We start from the raw sequence: 19,497 nt of genomic DNA, 5'->3' as shown, positions 1-19,497 counted from the left end.
AGGGAGGGAGGGAAGGAGATGGGAGGGAGGGAGGGAGGGAGGAAGAGCAAGCTCACTGATCTCACTTTCTTCAGCTGCTTTTCTTGTCCCTACTCTTCAGCAAAACTCCCTGAAAGTATTATCATCATCTTATTTTATTGTGAACACACTGACCAAATTTATGCCCCATCCTCCAGCAAAATAACTCCCACCTATGTCACCAGTGCCCTTCACATTGCTCAGTGCAATGGTCAAGGTCATCGTCCTGACTTAGCTGGCTGTCCTCACTCCGGGTCACTTACCCTTCACTGCTCAGTCCTTCCCTCTTTTGCTGCTTTATTGTCTTCTAACCCTCAAATGTCATAATCGTCAACACCTCACTGTTGGGTCCTTCTCTGGCTTCACTCCCCTGATGACCTAATCCAGACACACAGCTTTAAAAACTATCCAGACCATCCATCACCTAAATTACACTAAATGTGTAATGACTCTTTGCCTGAGCTGTTCCTCTCAGTTGCCTCTGCAGCACACAACCTTTAAGGGTGAGGTAACTTCTTCATTCTACTTCCCAACAACAAGCCAGTTTGCTTCCCTTTCCTGTAACAGCAACAGTGCTTCCCCCCCTGTACACACCCACTGTGGAGTCAGGACTTCCATCATTGCCCAAGGGGTATGAGGAATGCCGAAGGGGCAAAAAGCACATGGCTTACTGTGGATAGGCTTCATCTCTGACCCAGGATCCCTGAAACAGCAACAGGCTTACTTGGTTAATTTGTAACTAGAGTAACAATCCTGAACCTTGCACAGTTCTGATTCGAGGACCTGTCCTCTCATGAGTAACAATACAGCAACGTAAATAAATTGCATCCAGAATCTATAGACTCACAAACATTCAATAACTCCCCACAGGACAAAGCATGTCAGCTTCATCCTGTCTCCCATGTGTAACATTATCCAAGGATTTTGTAGAATTATTCTGAATTGGAGGGGTAGAAAAAAAAAATCAACAAATGAAGAACATTCCAGAATCTTTTAACAGAGTTTTGCATCATTCAAACTTCATGTGAACAATGAGAAGTTTAGGAGCATTCCTGGGGAGTTACTTCTGTTCAGCGACGCTTGGCTTCCCATCCACACACCCACCAACCCTGTCACCTAGCACCTCTCCCCTCTTTGTGCCTAGATGAGTTTTTCTCATTCATGTTTCATGGGAAAGCATTTCCTGAGACACAATTCAGAGAACACACAGCCAGCACTTGTCAGTCTGAGTTCTGCATGTATGAAACCAAATTCTGTCATACCTTTGCAAGGCCCACAGGTCAAATCAAGTCAATTCCAGCGATGACTCCCATTTGTAGAAAATAATTAATCTCTTACACAGAAAGTGGTATCAAAGCCTAGTCTTAAGTCATTTGCATTCATTAAATACATTAAGGAAGGTAGAATTTATGCTGTCAGAATTTACAGCACAGAAAAGATAACTTTTAAAATACTATATGATTATAGACAGCTTTAACAGAAGAAGCAGAAAGTTGTCCTTAAAAGGATTGGCTCTGGGGGCTGGAGAGATGGCTCAGCAGTTGAAGCACTGAGAGCAGCAGTTAAGAGGACCCAGGTTTGGTTCCCAGCACCCACATGTCTGCTAACAGCCATCAGTATCTCCAGTTCCAGGGGATTCAACAACCCTCTTCTGATCTCTCCAAGTATTGCACACATGCATATGCTTCCATGCAAGCAAATCACTTATACACATAAAATTTTTTTAAAAAGTCAAAAGAAATTTTTAAAGGACGCTCTTTCAAAACCTTATTAAAAGCAGAAACAGAGACTAGGGTTGTAGCTCAGTGGTACAGCACTTGACTAGCATGCATGAGGGCTCTGGGTTCAATCCTCAGCACTGTAAAGAAAAGTTGTTTGCAGAATATAGGGGTCCACGCCTGTAATCACAGCACTCAAGAAGCTAAAGCAGGGGGGTGCCATTGATTTTAGATCATTCTGGCTTGTAGAGTATTCCAGGCCAACCTGGCCTGCAGAGTGAGACCCTATTTCAAAAACAAAACAGCTCAAATAATGAAGACATGCTAATCTTACTTATTTCATGTGTTTGCAAGAATGTGTTCTGTTCCATTTCTAGTAGAGAAGAAGAAATCCATAGGGACTATTTCAACTCATATTCCGGGAAGCCAAGAAGCACACGAATCAGCCATCTATGGTTTGGTGATTAACAGGATGTCTAGACAGGCTTTCACGAGCATAACATTATTAATTAAACAGTAGTTTGGTTAATCACAATAGAAAGAGTAATTCCCAGAATAAATATTTTATGAATATACCCATCAATAAAGCAAAAGTAAAAGGAAATACCTTAATTAATTCATTTGTAATAATATGAGATTACGGCTGGCAAATTCTGTTTGAGGGTCTGGAGAATGATGTAATGTTTCTAGCATGGCAAGCCTTCATCTTATTTTTTCTCACTAATGGAAGTGTATATTTCAGTTCCCTGGCCAAAATTCCTTTTATGTCATCTATCAAGACTATATTAAGGTCCATTAGTGAACAATTGGATCTGACAAATATTCTGTTGGTACATACTGTTTTGTTCCTTTAGAACTGTGCATTCCCACATTTAATCAGTAAGAAATTTTTTGCTAGGTAAGAAGTGTACTGCCACTATGATCGAATGCCTGATTTGACTCCCTGTCAATCAAAAGGCATATTATTTGGAAAAAGGAAAATAAATACATTGACCAATTTTCTTCAGCACATACACAATGGATATTTTCAGAAAACACAACTAACCCAATACTTTTGCATAATCCATGGCCTGAAACTATCAGGAAGAAATACAAGTTACATTGAATTAAGTAAATACATAGTTCTGAAAAACTTATCCAAAAGCTTGATGTTTTTGCTTTCACAGAAATTCATCTAGTATTATCTGACATGTTCATCCTGACTTCCTCAGCATCAGGTCCTGTCCATTCTACCCAAAACCTTTTGTGAATTTCAGCTTTACTAGCTTGGATGAGGAAATGAAGGCAATAAACTTTACATTTTGGTGTTAGCCATCTGGGCGACCTTATTTTTTTGAGACTAGAAGAAAGTTTTCATTAGAATCATTTAAAAGTTTCCTGCAAAAGTAAAAAATTTATTTTCTATTAAAAAGATCCCTTAGAGGGTGCTTAGATTCATATCTTTAAGCACATAAATGTGTATCAAAACTATTTACCAATGAGAACTTAATACTTTCCAAACATGCTCTAACAGCTAGAAGAAAAACCAGATTGCTCTGTCAGGGAGATTTTTTTCAAGGGAAAGTGGTCTCCTGTTGAACCTCCAAGCTCAACTCCATCAAATTAACTCCACATATCGATATGCAAAAACAGTGTTCAGCAAAACCATTTGCTCCCAAGGGGCCCTCTCATCAATCCTCCGGCCTTTCTTCCAGTAAATGCCAATAGACCAACCAGTAAATGCTGATGGACTTACCAATAAATGTTGATGGACTCAGCCATGCCAAAAGAAATGAGCCAATATTAGAAAACACCAAAATATATGTTCTCTATCAAAGAGACTAGCAATATGTGAGTATATACTTTAGATGTCCTGATCAAAAGTCATAAAGGAAAAACTAATAATCCACCTTACCTCAAGTCAACACTAAGATATTGATAAAAGTGTTACACCACAGTCTACTAGAACAATGGAAAAAAATAACATTGAGAGTAGTGCTGAGTATTGTGAGGGTTTTGTTTTGCCCTAAAAAATTCCCAGAGCACAAAGTTTTTAATGAATCATTACCTGCCTCTCCCATACCTAGATGAAAAATAATAATTATTTGTGTGGCTTAACTGTCCTTGGTTTGATATTAAAAAGACTAGAATCTATAAAGTATCATAGAGTATAAGCAGCCTCCAAATAAAATTAGCCATGCATCTCTCAGTTTCTGACCATGTGCCCTAAAATAGCAGAATGAGTCCAAATAGGTTATTGGTTTCCATCATAGCAAGAGCCATCCATTGCCTCTCTACCCTTTTCCTTCATTTTATAAAAGTTTTAGTTTTAATTCAGTGTCCTTGTGTGTGTGTGCACAAGAGTGTGGGTAACCAAACTGACCAAAGGTATCAGATCCCCTGGAGCTGGGTTGTAAGTGGTTGTGAGCCACTGGACATGGGTACTGGGACTTGCACTGGTTCTCCAGAAGAGTAGTACTTGCTGCCTTTCCAACTCTCCTTTTCTTTCTTTGTAGTGAGGGAAACTCAGAGTGTCAGTCATTTTGGTCACACTGAAAGACACTCTGGGCCATTTTAGCTACAATTTAGTCTAGCTCCTTAAAATTCAAGAAATCTGATCTACGAATATCACTGAGGTCAGGTCATCTGAACACACAAAACTGTTTTTCAAGCAAAAGGAAACTTTTCAAAGTCAGTTGCCAAAGTAGGTCACATAGACACATAGATAAGTCAGCACAGAACACATGTATCAAAGGGGTGCGCAGTCTATGGGAACATGGGAATTAAATGATATACTCTTTCCCTATTTGCTTTTATCTAAAAATCTAAGAAAAGTCAGCTTTTAACAGTATCTGTCTTGTGAGTTCTCATTGGTGGCCTCACCAAGCCTACCATCAGAAGGTCTTACCTGGTGCTAAGACACTAGCAATCACCTGGACGAGCAGGAGCCATGGCATGATGAGATTAGCTGTGGCAGCCATGTTGTTCTGAGCTGAAAAGACTTTCCTATGGTGTAGTGAGCACATTTATAGATTATGCTCTAACTTAAAAAAGCTAGTGATCAAATATTTTTAAGTAACATTGATGCTATTTCTGCAAAAATCTGTGCATTGAACGTAAAACCAATTGTGGATATATTTGTGAATTTTATTTCTTGTTAAAGAGGAGCTGACATGCATCACTCTCTCAAATATATATATATAATCTCTGCCAGGTACAATACAAAATAAAAACAATAATATCATCAAAAAGATAACACCTCCTTGTCTTGGTTGGCTTCAGTTGTCAGCTTGTCACACCTGACAAAAGGGAGCCTCAATTCAGGAATTTTCTCTACAATTTTGGCCTGTGGACATGTCTTTGAAGCATTTTCTTGGTTGTGGAGTGATGTGGGAGGGCCCAGGCCCATCCCACTGTGCGTAATGCCACCCTTGGGCAGGTGGTCCTGGGTTGCATAAGAAAGCAAGCTGAGCATAGGCCAGAGGAAAGCCAGTAAACAGTAATCCTCTGTGGTCCATGCTTCACTTCCTGCCTCCAGACTCCTGCTCTGGGTTCCTGCCTGGCTTCCTTCAAAGATGGACTGTGACTTGGAAATGTAAGATGCAATAAACCTCTCCCCCCCGAAGTTGTTTTTGGTCAGTGTTTTATCAAAGCAATAAAAAGCAATCTAGGATACCTCCCAAATTTGAAATTGTCAACATAACCATTTGAAATAAGTGGTCTTTATAATAAATGGGCTCTGCTCTTAGGACAAACATTTACAGTAAAGTTGGAAAGACATAAACATAGACATAAAAACATCAAATTGGTTAGAGAAGTTATCTTCCTAAGATTAAACAATGGTGTTCTCTGAGAAGGATGGATAAATATGCAATGTGACTTCTCAAAGTATCAAGAATCATTTGATACTGTGATCTCACTCCGTACATTAAAACTTCAGTAAGTTCTCAATATTACCATCCAACTACCATAGCTGAAGTTGTACAGCAATCCTTCCCACAGCTTAAAATACAGGTTTGAGGATTTGTTCCTCAGGGGTCACATGGGCTTAGGAGGAGCCCCTGGCTCCTTTCTTTTACCAGTTCCTCCTATGTGAAGATAAGTCAAAGGTTCTGCTCGGCCATGGTTGGCTTCTCTTGGAAGCATGAAAGAAATGATTCCTCTGTGTTGACCCTCCTCTTTATAGACTGGACACTGGTTCAAGTCCATCTTGTGGGGTCTCCTCTGCCTCCTTGATAAAGAGGACAGGTGACCCACTGCCATTATAGCACATTTTGAGAGATGCTCATAGTCCCCTGGAACTAGTCGACCTAGGAGGGCAAGGAGCAAAAAGTGTCTTTTATGTCCCTCTGACAAAATTATTATAGGCCTCAAAGTTTGTCTGTTAAACACCCAAGAAGGTTCATTCCACCAGTCTGGTATTTTTAATTACTGTGTGTCATGTAGATATCTTGGGCAAAGACCAGTTGAGTAAAAATAAATCAGTTTATCTGGTCCAACTGTATGGCCTTAAATACCTGAAAGGAAAGCATAACCAAAGATTAAAGGGGCCAATATAATTTCATAAGAGTCCATATGTATAGCTAAAGGCTACATAACAAGCAACAATGCCAGACAGGTGATACCTTCTTTTGAGTTGTTGGCCAGAGTAGCCAAAGGGATTCCAAGATAGTAACCCAGCATAGAACTAGGAAAATGAACAGCAGACCCCAATCTTATCCAAAGGAATATTGACAACTGATACCGCTAGATGAGGAACAGCTGACCATCCTAAAACAAAGACCTCTAGATAGGCTGACTAGATTCACCAGAAGGGCAAGTAGTGGGGAATGGCTGGGGGTCCCAACAACACAGCGGACAGTAGCAGGGATATCAGAGTATAAGGGCTCTAGTCAGGGGAGGGAGGCTATGGGAGGGTGCTATCTGGGAAGTGGGTGTAAAAATAAATTAATTAAAAAAGAATACAAGTTGACAGATGTGGTAGACAGAATACTGATCCCTCCAAAGAGTTTTCACATCCTAATCCCTGAAGCCTGTGATGAACTAACTATTCATGGCAAAGGGAAATGAATTGGCTTTGCAGATGGAATCAGGTGTGATAATCAGTGAACTTAACAATTGGAAGATTTTTCCAATATTTTCCAGGTGGGTTCAAAACAATTATCTACACCATTAAAAATAGGACAAAGAGGCAAAAGAGGGGAAAAGACAGTGACAGCAGCCTGAGAAGGAATCAGCCCCAGTGTTACTGGCCTTGAAGATGGAGGGATGGTGCCACAAGTCAAGGAATGAAGACCCTTGTGGAAGCTGTAAAAGCAAGGAAAGAGGTTTTGCCAGATCTTCCAGAAGGGCTACAATCTTTCTGATTTTGTTATATTGGCTCATTGAAGCCTATTTCAGACTTCAGTGCTCCAGACTTTAAGATAACAAATTTGTTATTAATGGAAATTGGTTAAAACAGCAACATAAAACGAGTGTAAAAAAATTCCTGATGTTTATAAGCTACATGTGGGTATGCATTAAATACACCCCAAATAGAGACCAACAAGAACTAGAAAATTGTTTGTTAGTAGATACCCTCCAATGATTATTACTTAGTATGAAATATGTTCCAGTGTTGTGGGGCCACCATCACTTACTGTCATACTTAGTTTTAACTGGCAGCTTAATACAAACCTAGTCACATGGGAAGATGGAACCTCGATTTAAATTTTTCCTCCATCAGATTGGCCTGTGGGCATGTCTGTGGGGCAGTTTCTTGATTGGTGTTTGATGTAGGAGACCCAGCCACTGTGGGCGGCACCATCCCTAGGCAGATAGGCCTGGGCTACATAAGAAAGCTGGCTGAGCCTGAGCCTGAAAGCAACTCAGTAAGCAGTGTTCCTCCATGGTCTCTGCTTCAGTTCCACCTGCGTTCCTGCCCTGGCTTCCCTCAATTTTGGCCTGTAACCTGTAAGTGAAAATAAACCTTTTCCTCTCTAAAATGCTTTTGGTCATATCACAGCAGCAGAAGCAAACTAGAACACTTGCTGACATAAAGAGAAAGAGTCTAGTAACTGGATCAAAGGCTTTACCCCAGAAGATCCCTTACAAATAAATGAGAACGATGTCAAATTAATAAATGGGCAAGGAACCTGCATATAATTCACATAGGCATGACTAATGAAATATGAAAATGCATCAGTAGAAGCTATGGCAAAATAACGAAGTAAGATTTTATTTTATGGATAGATTTTTTTGATGTAAATATTCTCTACTACTAAAGCTATCAAAATAAAAATATTGTTTTACTACTCTGGTAGAATAAGAGATACTATAATTTATTTTGTTTGTATATGAATAACTCAAAATAATTGTATTTTTTATTGTATTGGATGTTTCAAAATAGCTAGAAGACAGGCATTTGATGTTCTTACCACAGGGAAATGATACAGACTTTTGAAAATCAAGTCAATTATTGTAAAAATAAACAATAGAAATATTTAATAGTATTTTTGCCATGATAATTTTACCTCTGGGAAATAAAATACAGAAATAGAGATAAAAGAGAAACACAGAAAAAGTGTTAATATTTGTCATATTTATAATTTGAAATGACTTAATAGAATATTGTACGTGATAATACATACAAATGATTGATATTTATGTGGGCATGAATAAGTAACTCTATGAGGAGTATTAATTTGGGTCCTAAGACTACCACTGTGACATAGCAACAATGTCAAAGAAGATGAGGGGAACCTCCTAGAAGGCTGTTAGTGATGGGGCTATGAGCCATTTCCTTTATCTGTATGCAACTGATTTCCAGGATGAGCTGAATGTGGTAGAGGCCAATCAAAAGACAATTTTACTCACTCTTCCTCTGCCACTTCAGGCACATACTAAGACCCTGTTTCATCTCACTTTTTGGATCCTATTTGAAACTGAATTTACAGTTTCTTGGCCTCCTGGAGGTGTCAAATTTTCTGATCCAGGCACGTAAGCTCTCAGCTCTGCAACTTGAGCCCTGATTTCAGTGTGCAGGTGTGCAGTAAGAAGGGGACACACAGCTAGCTGCTGTCAGCTCGTCTCACCCCACATTGTCACTAGCTGGTTATTGAATACAGGGAATGAATTAGGAGTGATGGTGACATAGAGGGAAAGATCTGAACATGACTGGCTCATGTGTCCTCTGAACATGAAAATTTCCACAAGCTGGTGTTTCCTCTGGAAGGTGATTTTATGGGTACTTCAGAATCTTAGTCTACCCCTCTTTCTGGATCCTGACCTGTGTCTCTGATTTATCATCCTACCGACTGGCCACTTAACACTCCTGCTCGCCTTTTGTACTCAAAGCACCAGCAGTCATTCTCTCCATAAGCACAAGTCTTACAGGCCTTACCTCCTAACTCACACTCAGCCTCTCTGTACTGCTTGGTCTTTATATACCTGGTCTTGGACAGTATTACAAGCCTGGGTCATGGGCAATTGGATACCCAACATGTATGGTTCTTTGCAGTGGGGCACTTATCCTTTGATACTGGGGCTATCAGAAAACAACTTCCTTTTCAGTGTTTTTCTACAGTGAGAATAGGAGGAGAAAACAGGCTTTGATGGTGGAGAAAAGGACCAGAAGACAGACTACAACAGGCAGTGAGGCAGCGGTTTTTTACCCTATCAAAGAACCCAAGGAATTTTAGACCAGCTGAGATTCACTGACAATCTTACCCTCCAAGAATTGTGTCCCTGGCTGTGTAGGACAGAAATCATCTCCCCAGTATAATAAGTGCATAAAACAATGTGAAAAGCTGTAAAGCAACTTTGTGTTGGCATTTATATTTTGAAACAGTAGTATCTAAAGTATAAATTATCTCTTCTATTTCATTTACCACTAACTAATCACCAGAAAGTTAATGCATTTTCTTATTGTATAATTAACTAAACAATTTAGTAGTAGACAGAATTTACATTCTGAGTATTTTAAATAATTAAATAGATTGCTATTTAATTTATAAACAACATGTTTTGAGTCCTTTTCTCTCTCTTAAACATTAAAACAGTTGTAGGAATAATGAATGTAGTACAAATGCTCTATAAATAGGGAAAAACTAAAATATATATTAGGAATAATTTGTTAGGTTTTACAAATCCCAAATCAAAGTCTAAGTGAAATATCTAGAAACCGCTTTTATGTCTCATTTCTATGTACTTTTTAGGAGGCTATTTAAGTGACTGATTTATGAAAAGTGTCTTTTAAATCAGAGCTATGATTTAGAAATAAATTTTTTTCTATCACCATTCATGGAAGTTATTGATATTTATTCTTTAGTAGATTATATATTGGCATAAACTCTTAAAGTGCATCTTTTTCTTTGCAGCTGGTTGGTTTTGTGTATGCCTGTTATGTGATCAGTATTTCCATGGAAGAAGAAGACACCTGTAAGTATAGTTACATCCCTAGGGGTTCTCTTTGGGTGAGATATAGCTTCCTAAGTGCCATTACAGGGCCAGGAAATCCTCCTTCTTAAGAATCTAAAATGACTGAACTCAGCATAGTAAAGTTATAATCAGAGGTTGATAAACTAAGCCTCACACAAGCAAGATGACACTAAGCACGGAAACTCTGGATACGCATTGCACAAGAGTGTATGTGGAAACCGGGGACTGCTGTCAACCCGTGTTGGAGTGATTTTCCAGCAGAAACCTAAGCAATGTGCTCAGTATGTAATCAGGGGTTATACTGTCCATCACCAGTTGGGCGTATGCTGGTGGCAGAATTATTGCAATAATAGCAATAGAATACATTTTAACAAGATCTTTAAGTATATAAATTATGTAAAATGATATGAGACAACTTAAAATTACAACCTTCGGTGTGGAATTTTTTAATATTAAATACTAAAAATATTCATGGCATGTGTAGAAACTAAATTGTAACCTAGTATCCAAATAAATGGCATATTATGACTCAAAGTTCTGTTTTAGAGACTGTCAACACAGGTAAACAAATGCCATTTATTGAACACCTGCAAATGTATAAGGCACTTTCCACACAACTCTCTGTGGGTTCATGTAATACAAAAGTAAACTTTAACCTGTTTTTAAAGCTGAATTATATTAGATAAATCACACTTATCAGTTTCCATTGTTGTCTGAAGTGCTTAAAATAGTCCTTTTAACAAAATGAGGATATAAAACTAGCCATTATAATGACTTTCTAGAACACAGTTCCGAAGGGTATGGTAAATGGCCCCACCAAATAGATGCTGGCATGACATATGAAATGAAACTCATGTTGATGGGATTTCATCTCAGTTAACTGAAAAAATACAAGGGATAGTAGACCTTGAGGTTAAAGGTATCAAGCGATGAAAATGAGCTATCATATTACACCGTGTTTTATGTTTACTTGGGGATATTTTGCTTTTAATACAGATAAAAAAGAACTTCTGACACTACAAAAGTACAGTTAAAATAGCAACACATTTTACTTGGAAGTCAACTTCTGAGATGACCACTGTAGAAGTTGTATTTGTTATTATGCAGACTTACAAAGTTAAGGTACCGACAGCAGGAAGTTTCACCTCCCAGCTAAAACCAACCACACAGCCAGAAAAAAATTGGTTGAGCAGGAATTTTAACTGGAACTGGGACTCCAAAGAAGTTGAACTTGGGACTGAATAAATACTTCAATTGATACATTGCTAAATCCCAACTGAATTTCCTACAAAGCATTTTGAATAGCCGTCCGCTATCCTTATCCCACAAAAAGGTATCTTCTCTCTTCTAGCTCATTCAACAGGCTGGGAGGTCTCCAAACATTTCAATACTCAGTCCAGCCTTCTTGCAGCAGAGAAAACAGAATAATCAGTAGTTTTTTGTCTAATGCAATAAATATAGAAAAAGGTTTCCTCCAGGCTTGTGATTTTAAGTGAAACCAGGAAACACATAATGACATGCAAAATAGGAGGCTCACCTACAGTAAGTAGATGCTTTAGACCTTCTATCAGCCTTCCTTTAGGGCAATAATGTCCGTGGACATGGACTGTATTGCTACTGGCAGATATTATAGTTCCATTGACTTTGATGCCTTTAATTAAGTTAAGTTTCTCTATAGGAATCCCTGAATCAACTAACATAATACCCATCAAACTAGGATAGAAGCAGCTGCTCACAGCCTAGTCTATTGATGGATTATTCCAGTCTTTGTTATTAGGGCCATACATCTGGATATAGTTGTGCTGCTATCGATTTCAATACTACTTAGAGTCAAAAGGAGTCAAAACAAAGTAAATATACCCAACATAACAGAATAATCTTCTGGAAGAGGGGTGGTAGTGAAAAGTCACCACAAACCTTTTAGCCTGATAGTTCCCAAGCCAGGGTAATTGTGCACTTTGTGGAAACTAGGAACCAAAAGCAAGGGTGTAATTAACTGTCCCAGAGTATTCAGAAGGCAAATGTGAGTGAAAAGTAACATCTCCGGCCAATTGTAATGATCTCATAGGCCATCACAATTGGGGCCAACACTTTCGCTTCTAGGTGCAGTAGCGAATGCTCTTTGGAAATGACATTACTGACACACAGTCAGGAAGAGCATGTCCTCTGAATTATTTTTCAAAAATTTAAACATAAAATAAGGAAACAATGCTGGTATATTTTACAGTTTATCTGTTTATGCCTGAAAAGCTCATTCAGAAAGATGGCTGCAAAGATAATGTAATGTCATGGTATTTTGGCAGATCCTGTGTCATTTGTCATTTTGATTTCTATTCAAACTAATGAAAATCTATACATTATTCAGAATGCAAAGTTAAGCCTTATTCTTGGACTGAAAGCTGCCAGCCAGTGTTAAAAATTAATAGCGGCTCTGCTTCTCTCCTCTGCTCTACTTACGTAGTCTGTAGAGTTAACTAGCACTTCAGATGGACATTTCTAAAGGGTAATAAATGCTTGAAGAAACCTTCATTTCCATCCATCTTCCCAGCTATTTCTCAACCTCTTTACTGTTTTATATAAAGATTATGATCACAGGTCAAAGACAAAGAGATAAACCTGACAAAATCAGAGTACTGGGTGGGGTCTGTGATTTTCCTTATTTGTCCTAATGAAAAGTCAGTGTATGTGTCTTCCTTTTCATTTATCAATCTCTATAAGACTTCCATGAAATCAGGATCTTTGGAATTATGTGATCATAAATACATGCCAATGTTCTGCTTGTGAATCATCTGCTACTGAAATGAAACTTCCAGTGTGTTAGTGTCTTGTCAGACTTAGAAAAAGAATGCTTTTGCTTCAAGGAAGTGTGGAGATGAAGCAGCATATACTGAAAAGTAGTGGCTAGTTTGGATAAATAGTGCCAGGCTTTCTCGAAGAATCTCTTCTAGCCCTGAGTTTCATATTGGGTTGCAAATTACACCTGGGACATTGATTTGGGCTCAGCAAATCTCAAGTTTAGTCTATCATATGTTGAATGGTAGAAAACAAAGGTACATTGAAAATACTAAGAATTGGGGCTGGAGAGATGGCTTAACAGTTAAGAGCACTGGCTGCTCTTGCAAAGGACCTGGGTTCAATTCCCAGCACCCACATGGTGACTAACAACCATTCATAACCAGTTCCAGGGGAATCTGATGCCTTCTTCTGACCTCCACAGGAATTGCACAACACTGGTGCGCTCTCATGCAGGCAGTACACTCATACACATAACATAAAAATGAAAATAAAAAGGTTAAAAAAGAAAACCCTAAAAACTTATTAGAAGGAAATGAGCTGAGGGGCCTGATGGAGTATGTCTATCATCTCAGCATTTGAGAGGTAGAAGCAAGTGAATCTCTGTGAGATTGAGGCTAACCTGGTCTACACATAGTGATTACCAGACTGGCCAATGTTATATAGTAAGACCCTGTCAAATAAAAAAGAAAAAGAAAAGAAAAGAAGCTCAGATTTGGCTTTCACATTTTATATTTGAAAGCTACAAAAATTTCTTCATACAGCTATTTGGTCCTTTCCAGTGCACCTGTATGGAACTTTCATCAGCAAGAATTGTGACTATTATGAAATCTTGATGTAGTGATGCACATGTGTACTCCTAGCATGCCTGTGGCTATGGGAAATGGGAGTCTGATAAAAGAGAATCTCCAGAAGGCTGCAGGACACCTGGCTGGACATATGTATCTATGAAGAAGAGACTGTGCCTCAAACAAGGGGGAGGATGAGGACCACACTTAAGATTCTCTTCTGATCTTCACACATATGCTGTGGCATGTGCAAACCTGAACACACAGACACATAGACATACACACACACACACACACACACAAGAAAAAATAATTTTTACATCACATTCAATAAAGAAATGATTGTGGAATTCTGATTGTTAAATAGTTCTCTAGGCCTGCCCAGTTTTTCAGAATGAATTTCAAATCCTTAAGATGCTCTACACTGAGGAGCTGACACCACCTATGTTTGAAGTTTCCTGGGAAGCTAAAACATTTACAGGTGTTTATGTGAAGCAGGTCCTGCATTTCATTCATATAAGATGGACTTCTGGTGATTATAAAGGTCAGGATATAAAGAGATTGATTAATCCCTCCCACATTAAAACAAGAGCTTATTTATTTTGCAAAACTGGAGGAAACAAGGCAGGAGATCTGTCACTGAGTTACAGCCTGGGCACATAAGCTTAATTTTGTGGATTCCCAGACAAGATTTGACTGGGGAAAGAGAGACTTGGGAGGTAAATGCACCCTGAGGCAGGCATTTGCGAATGAACACATCTGCTAAATAAGGAGCAGAACTACCATAAAATACTGGGGACCTTCAGGTAGTAACCTCACCTAGCCATCTATAGTAAGGCCAGGCAGCAGGGGAAGAGTCTGGGCTGGCATGCTGTGGTAGAGACAGGACACCAGTCCCCATAAGACAGTTTCTCCAAGTTATAGTATAGTAACAAGAACAGTAACAAGCCCATAGGAACCCAAAACACAAGCCAAACATGAGTCTCCACAGGGTGAGACAGAGAAACCATTTCATCAAAACCAGATCCAAAGTGAGAGCCAAAATCAATGTCAAGCAGAGCTTAGGCTGCTGTCCAGCACAGTCAGGGCTCCCATAGCTCTGCCTGGGGCCCAGGGGACTGTCTGCACTATGTGTTCTGTCCTCCTCATCTTCAGCCACATCCATTCCTAGATCTACTGAGCCTTTGCATATTCAAACCTTGGGGGAGGCCTCCTCCTTCTGTCTCCCACTGACACACGGTCCATCCCTTCTGAGTTTAACTGCCCTTTCCCAAATCGCACCACTTTCTTCTCCTCTTAAAGGCTAGATCAGGGGACCTGTGATATGTTGTCATGTGTTTTCTTGACACCTTGTGTTTTCCTTAGAAACGGTTACCACAACTGTAATTTTCTAAGAAAGTGATATTTACCACATTCAACCTCATTTCTTTTTTTAGTTATTTATTTAATAACCACATACTTAGAAGAAGCATTTCATTACAACAGCATTGACATATTCAATAACAATTTCCAGAGCTAAGATGCATCTCTTTCAAAATTGGCTGTAAATTTTTAGGTTTACAGTTGAATTAATACAGTTATACAATATTGTACTCAGTATAAACTCATAAGACATAAAATTGAATGAGGTTTTAATCTTTAAAAGAGATCTCCATTTCATTATTAAAATACACAGTTTCATACAGAAAAATTCATTTTTAATGCAATTAACACTAAGATGTTTGCACATGCATTTCTAATCTCTATATATCCGGTTATTACTAGTCATAGTCAGTTACTTTCTCAGGTCCTTGACATCTGAGCATGGATATAAAGTCATCAGGTAGATTTCAAAGGTAATGTTTTTCACATCTACTAATTATTAAGGAGCAAATTTTTATGCTTGCAATAATTATTTTTTTATTTTTTTAAAGTTTAATAATCACATGATTAGAAGAAGCATTTCACTACAGCTTTTACATATTCAGTAACACGCTCCAGAGCAAGAATACATCTCTTTCAAAAGTGGCTATAAATTTTTAGGTTCACAGTTGAATTAATACAGTTATACAATATTGAACTCAGTATAAACCCCGTAAGACATAAAATTGAATGAGTTTTTATTCTTTAAAGAAGATCTCGATTTCATTTTAAAATATGCTGTTTCCTGCATTTTTAATGTTACTAACACTTAGAAGTTTGCACATGTGTCTTTAATTTCTATGTATCTGATGATTACTAGTCACAGTCAGTTACACTCGGATCCTGAGCACTTGAGTATGGATATAGAGTCACAGGTAAATTTCACTGGTAATGTTTATCACTTCTACTATTTAACATGAAGTAAATTTTATGCTTCTTCCTCATATATTTTTTTTAATTTGTTGACTTTTTTGTGTTTACTATACAGAACATCCCACACAATCTTATTCATCTATATACTCACTTCCCAAATGGCACCCTCCCATAGCCTCCCCCCTCCCACACGCTGGAGTCCATATACTCTATCATCCCTGTTACTGTTCACTGTGTTGTTGACACCCCCAGCCATTCCCCAGTGCTTGTCCATCTGCTGAATCTAGTCAGCCTATCTAGGGATCCTTGTTTTAAGAAGATCAGCTGTTCTCTATCTAGCAGCAAACAGTTGTCAATATTCCTTTAGATGAGATTGGGGTCTGCTGTTCATTTTCCCAGTTCTATACTGGGTTACTGTCTGGGAGTCTCTTGTGCCACCCTGGCCAACACCTCAAAGGAAGGTATCTCCTGTCTGGCATTGTTTCTTGTTATGTAGCCTTTAGCTATACATGTGGACACTTAAAAATTATATTGATCCCATTAATTTTTGGTTATACTTTCCTTTTGGGTATTTAAGACCCTACAGTTGGCCCAGATAAAACAATTTATTTATACTCTTAAGGCCGTTTGAGGATCTGTTCCTCAGGGGTAACCTGGCCTTGGAAGGAGCCCCTGGCTCCTTTCTTTTACCAATTCCATCTATGCGATGATAAGTCAAAGGTCCTGCTTGACCATGGCTGGCTTCGCCAGGAAGCAGGAAGGAAGTGTTTCCTCTGTGTTGACCCTCCTCTTTGTAGACTGGACACTGGTTCAGGTCCATCTGGTGGGGTCTCCATGGCCTCCTTGCTCAAGAGGGCAGGTGACTCACCGCAGTTAGAGGACATTTTGAGAGATGCTCATAGTCCCCTGGAACTAGTCGACCTAGGAGGGCAAGAAGCAAAAACTGCCCTTTATGTCCCCCTGACCAAATTAGTATAGGCCTCAAAGTATGGCTGTTAAGTGTCCAAAAAGGTTAGTTCCACCAGTCTGGTACTTTTAATTACCATATGCCATGTAGGTAGAGCTTGGACAAAAACCAAACGCTCTCAGATAAACCTTGCCAAGATATATTACATTCTTTGATCTGGTCGTATGTATAATTTGTCAGTAGGTTGTTGGCCTAATATAGCTGGTTCCCTCTGGTTTCCTAAAACTAGCTAGGCATTATTTGTCTCTGGCATTGTCTAACCCTCCACCATGGTTTCCCCATTTAAGGTACCCCCATTTTTATTTCCATTTCTCCCTTAACAATACCCTTCTCCTATGGTACAACCTCTCTTGAGCTCCTTCTTTCCCTTATCCCCAAGGTTCCTTGAATAATTTTCCCTCCCCGCTTCCCCTTAAAATAACCCCATTATTATCCATATCTCCCTTGTTAACACCTGTTTTCAACTGTTCTTCTCTTTCAGATTCTTTCTTTTCCTTTACTTCCCTGGTTCCTCTTCATTATCATGGTTCAATTTCTTAAATTCCTGCCTTGATTTTTGTTATTTCTTCTTGTCTGCTTGGTTTGGGTTTCATTTGCTGTTGCTTTTCAAATGTGTTGAGTTGCAATGTTGAATCATTTATTTGTACATTTTCATTATCCACTCGTCAATTGAGGGACACTTAGGTTGCTTCCATCTCTTAGCTGTTGTGAAAAGAGCAGCAACAAATATGGATGTACAAGTGTCTCTGCAATAGGATGAGTTCTTTGGGTATATGCCAAAGAGTGGCATAACTGGGTCAAATGGTAGGCTCATTTGTAGTTTTTTAAGAGTTCTCCACACTGCTTTCCATAGGGGCAGAACAAGCTTGCAATCCGACCAGCAGTGGATGAGTGTTCCCCTTTCCCCACATCCTCTCCAACATTTGGTATCGTTTGTTCTCTTCATCTTAGCAAGTCTGTCTGGGGTAAGATGAAATCTTAAAGTGGTTTTAATTTGCATTTCCCTAATTACTAGTGATGTTGAACACCTTTTAAGATGCTTCTTAGCAATCTTTATTTCTTCTTTTGAGAACTCCCTGTTCAGTTCCTTAGCCCATCTTTTAATAGGGTTACTTCCTTTCTTGATACTTTGTTTTTTGAGTTTGTTATATATTCTGGATGTTAAACCTGTGTCAGACATGCCACTGGTGAAGATTTTCTCCCATTCTGTGGGTTTTCTCTTCACTTCCTTGGTTGCTTCTTTTGATGTACAGAAGCTTTTTAGTTTAATTAGGTCCCCTTTGTTAATTCTTGACCTTGTTTCTGGGGCAGTTGATGTCCAGTTTAGAAAATCCTTTCCTACACCTGTATCTTGTAGGTTATTGCCAATGTTTTCTTCTAACAGTTTCAGAGTTTCAGGCTTCACATTAGGTCTTTGATGCATTTGGAGTTGAGTTTTGTGCAAGGTGAAAGATCGGGGTTTACTTTCATTCTTCTACAGGTGGAGATCCAGTTTTGCCAGCACCATTTGCTGAACATGCTGTCTTTCCTCCAGTGAATGTTCTTGGTCCCTTTGTCAAATATCAGGTGGCTGAAATTGCATTTATTCATATTTGGCTTTTCAATTTTGTTGCATTGGTCTATGGGTCTATTTTTGTGCCAGTAACATGCTGTTTTATGACTATAGCTCTGTAATACAGCTTAATAGCTGGTATAGTAATCCCCCTGGCATTGCTCTTAGTGTTCAGGGTTGCTTTGGCTATCTGAGGTCTTTTGTGTTTCCATATAAATCTTAGGACTTTTTTTTTTTTTTTTCTAATTCTGTGTAACATGTCATGGGGATTTTGATTGGCATTGCATTGAATCTATAAATAGCTTCAGGTAGGATGGTCATTTTCACAATATTAATTCTTCCAATCCATGAGCATGGGAGGTCCTTCCATCTCCTAATGTCTTCCTCAATCTTTTTCTTTAAGGATTTAAAATTTTCATTGTAAAGGTTTTTAATGTCTTTGGTCAGGTTTATTCCAAGATATTTTATTATTTTTGCAGCTATTGTGAAGGGGGAATATTTCCATGTGCTCTTTCTCTGATTGATTGTAATTGGTATATAGAAAGGATAGAGACTTTTGTAGGTTAATTTTGTAACCTGCCACTTTACTGAACATGTTAATATTTTCTAGGAGTTTTCTGGTGAAATTTTTGGCATCTCTTAGATATTATATCATATCATCTGCTAAAAGGGATAATTTGATCTCTTCTTTTCCAATTATTACTCCTTTAATTTCTTTCTCTTGTTTTATTGCTCTTGAAAAAGTTTCAAGCACTATGTTAAAGAGAAGCGGAGATAGTGGACAGCCTTGTTTAGTTCCTGATTTCAATGGGAATGCTTCCAGTTTTTCTCCATTTAGAGGGATGTTGGCTGTGGGTTTGTTAATTGTGTTGAGGTATGTTCCCTCCAGTAAAATTCCCTGTAGGACTTTGAACATAATTGCATGTTGAATTTTGTCAAAGGCCTTTAATGCATCTATTGAGATGACCATGTGGTTCTTGTCTTTGAGCC

General features: G+C 38.6%; 1 protein-coding gene across 1 annotated transcript in view; it reads left to right on the top strand.

Annotated features, from left to right (window-relative positions):
- Nucleotides 1–19,497, top strand: part of Nkain3 (sodium/potassium transporting ATPase interacting 3) — a 704,719-nt gene that overhangs the window by 650,442 nt on the left and 34,780 nt on the right. Inside the window, exon 5 of the mRNA XM_008837596.1 lies at nt 10,073–10,133. Within this exon, the coding sequence (XP_008835818.1) occupies nt 10,073–10,133 (61 nt within the window). The remainder of the gene's footprint in view (nt 1–10,072; nt 10,134–19,497) is intronic.

The sequence above is a fragment of the Nannospalax galili genome, unplaced genomic scaffold (genome assembly GCF_000622305.1).
Source record: "Nannospalax galili isolate Female #2095 unplaced genomic scaffold, S.galili_v1.0 scaffold397, whole genome shotgun sequence".
Taxonomy (NCBI): domain Eukaryota; kingdom Metazoa; phylum Chordata; class Mammalia; order Rodentia; family Spalacidae; genus Nannospalax; species Nannospalax galili.
The sequence above is the reverse complement of the archived record's forward strand: the minus strand, read 5'-3'. Positions and strand labels throughout refer to the sequence as shown.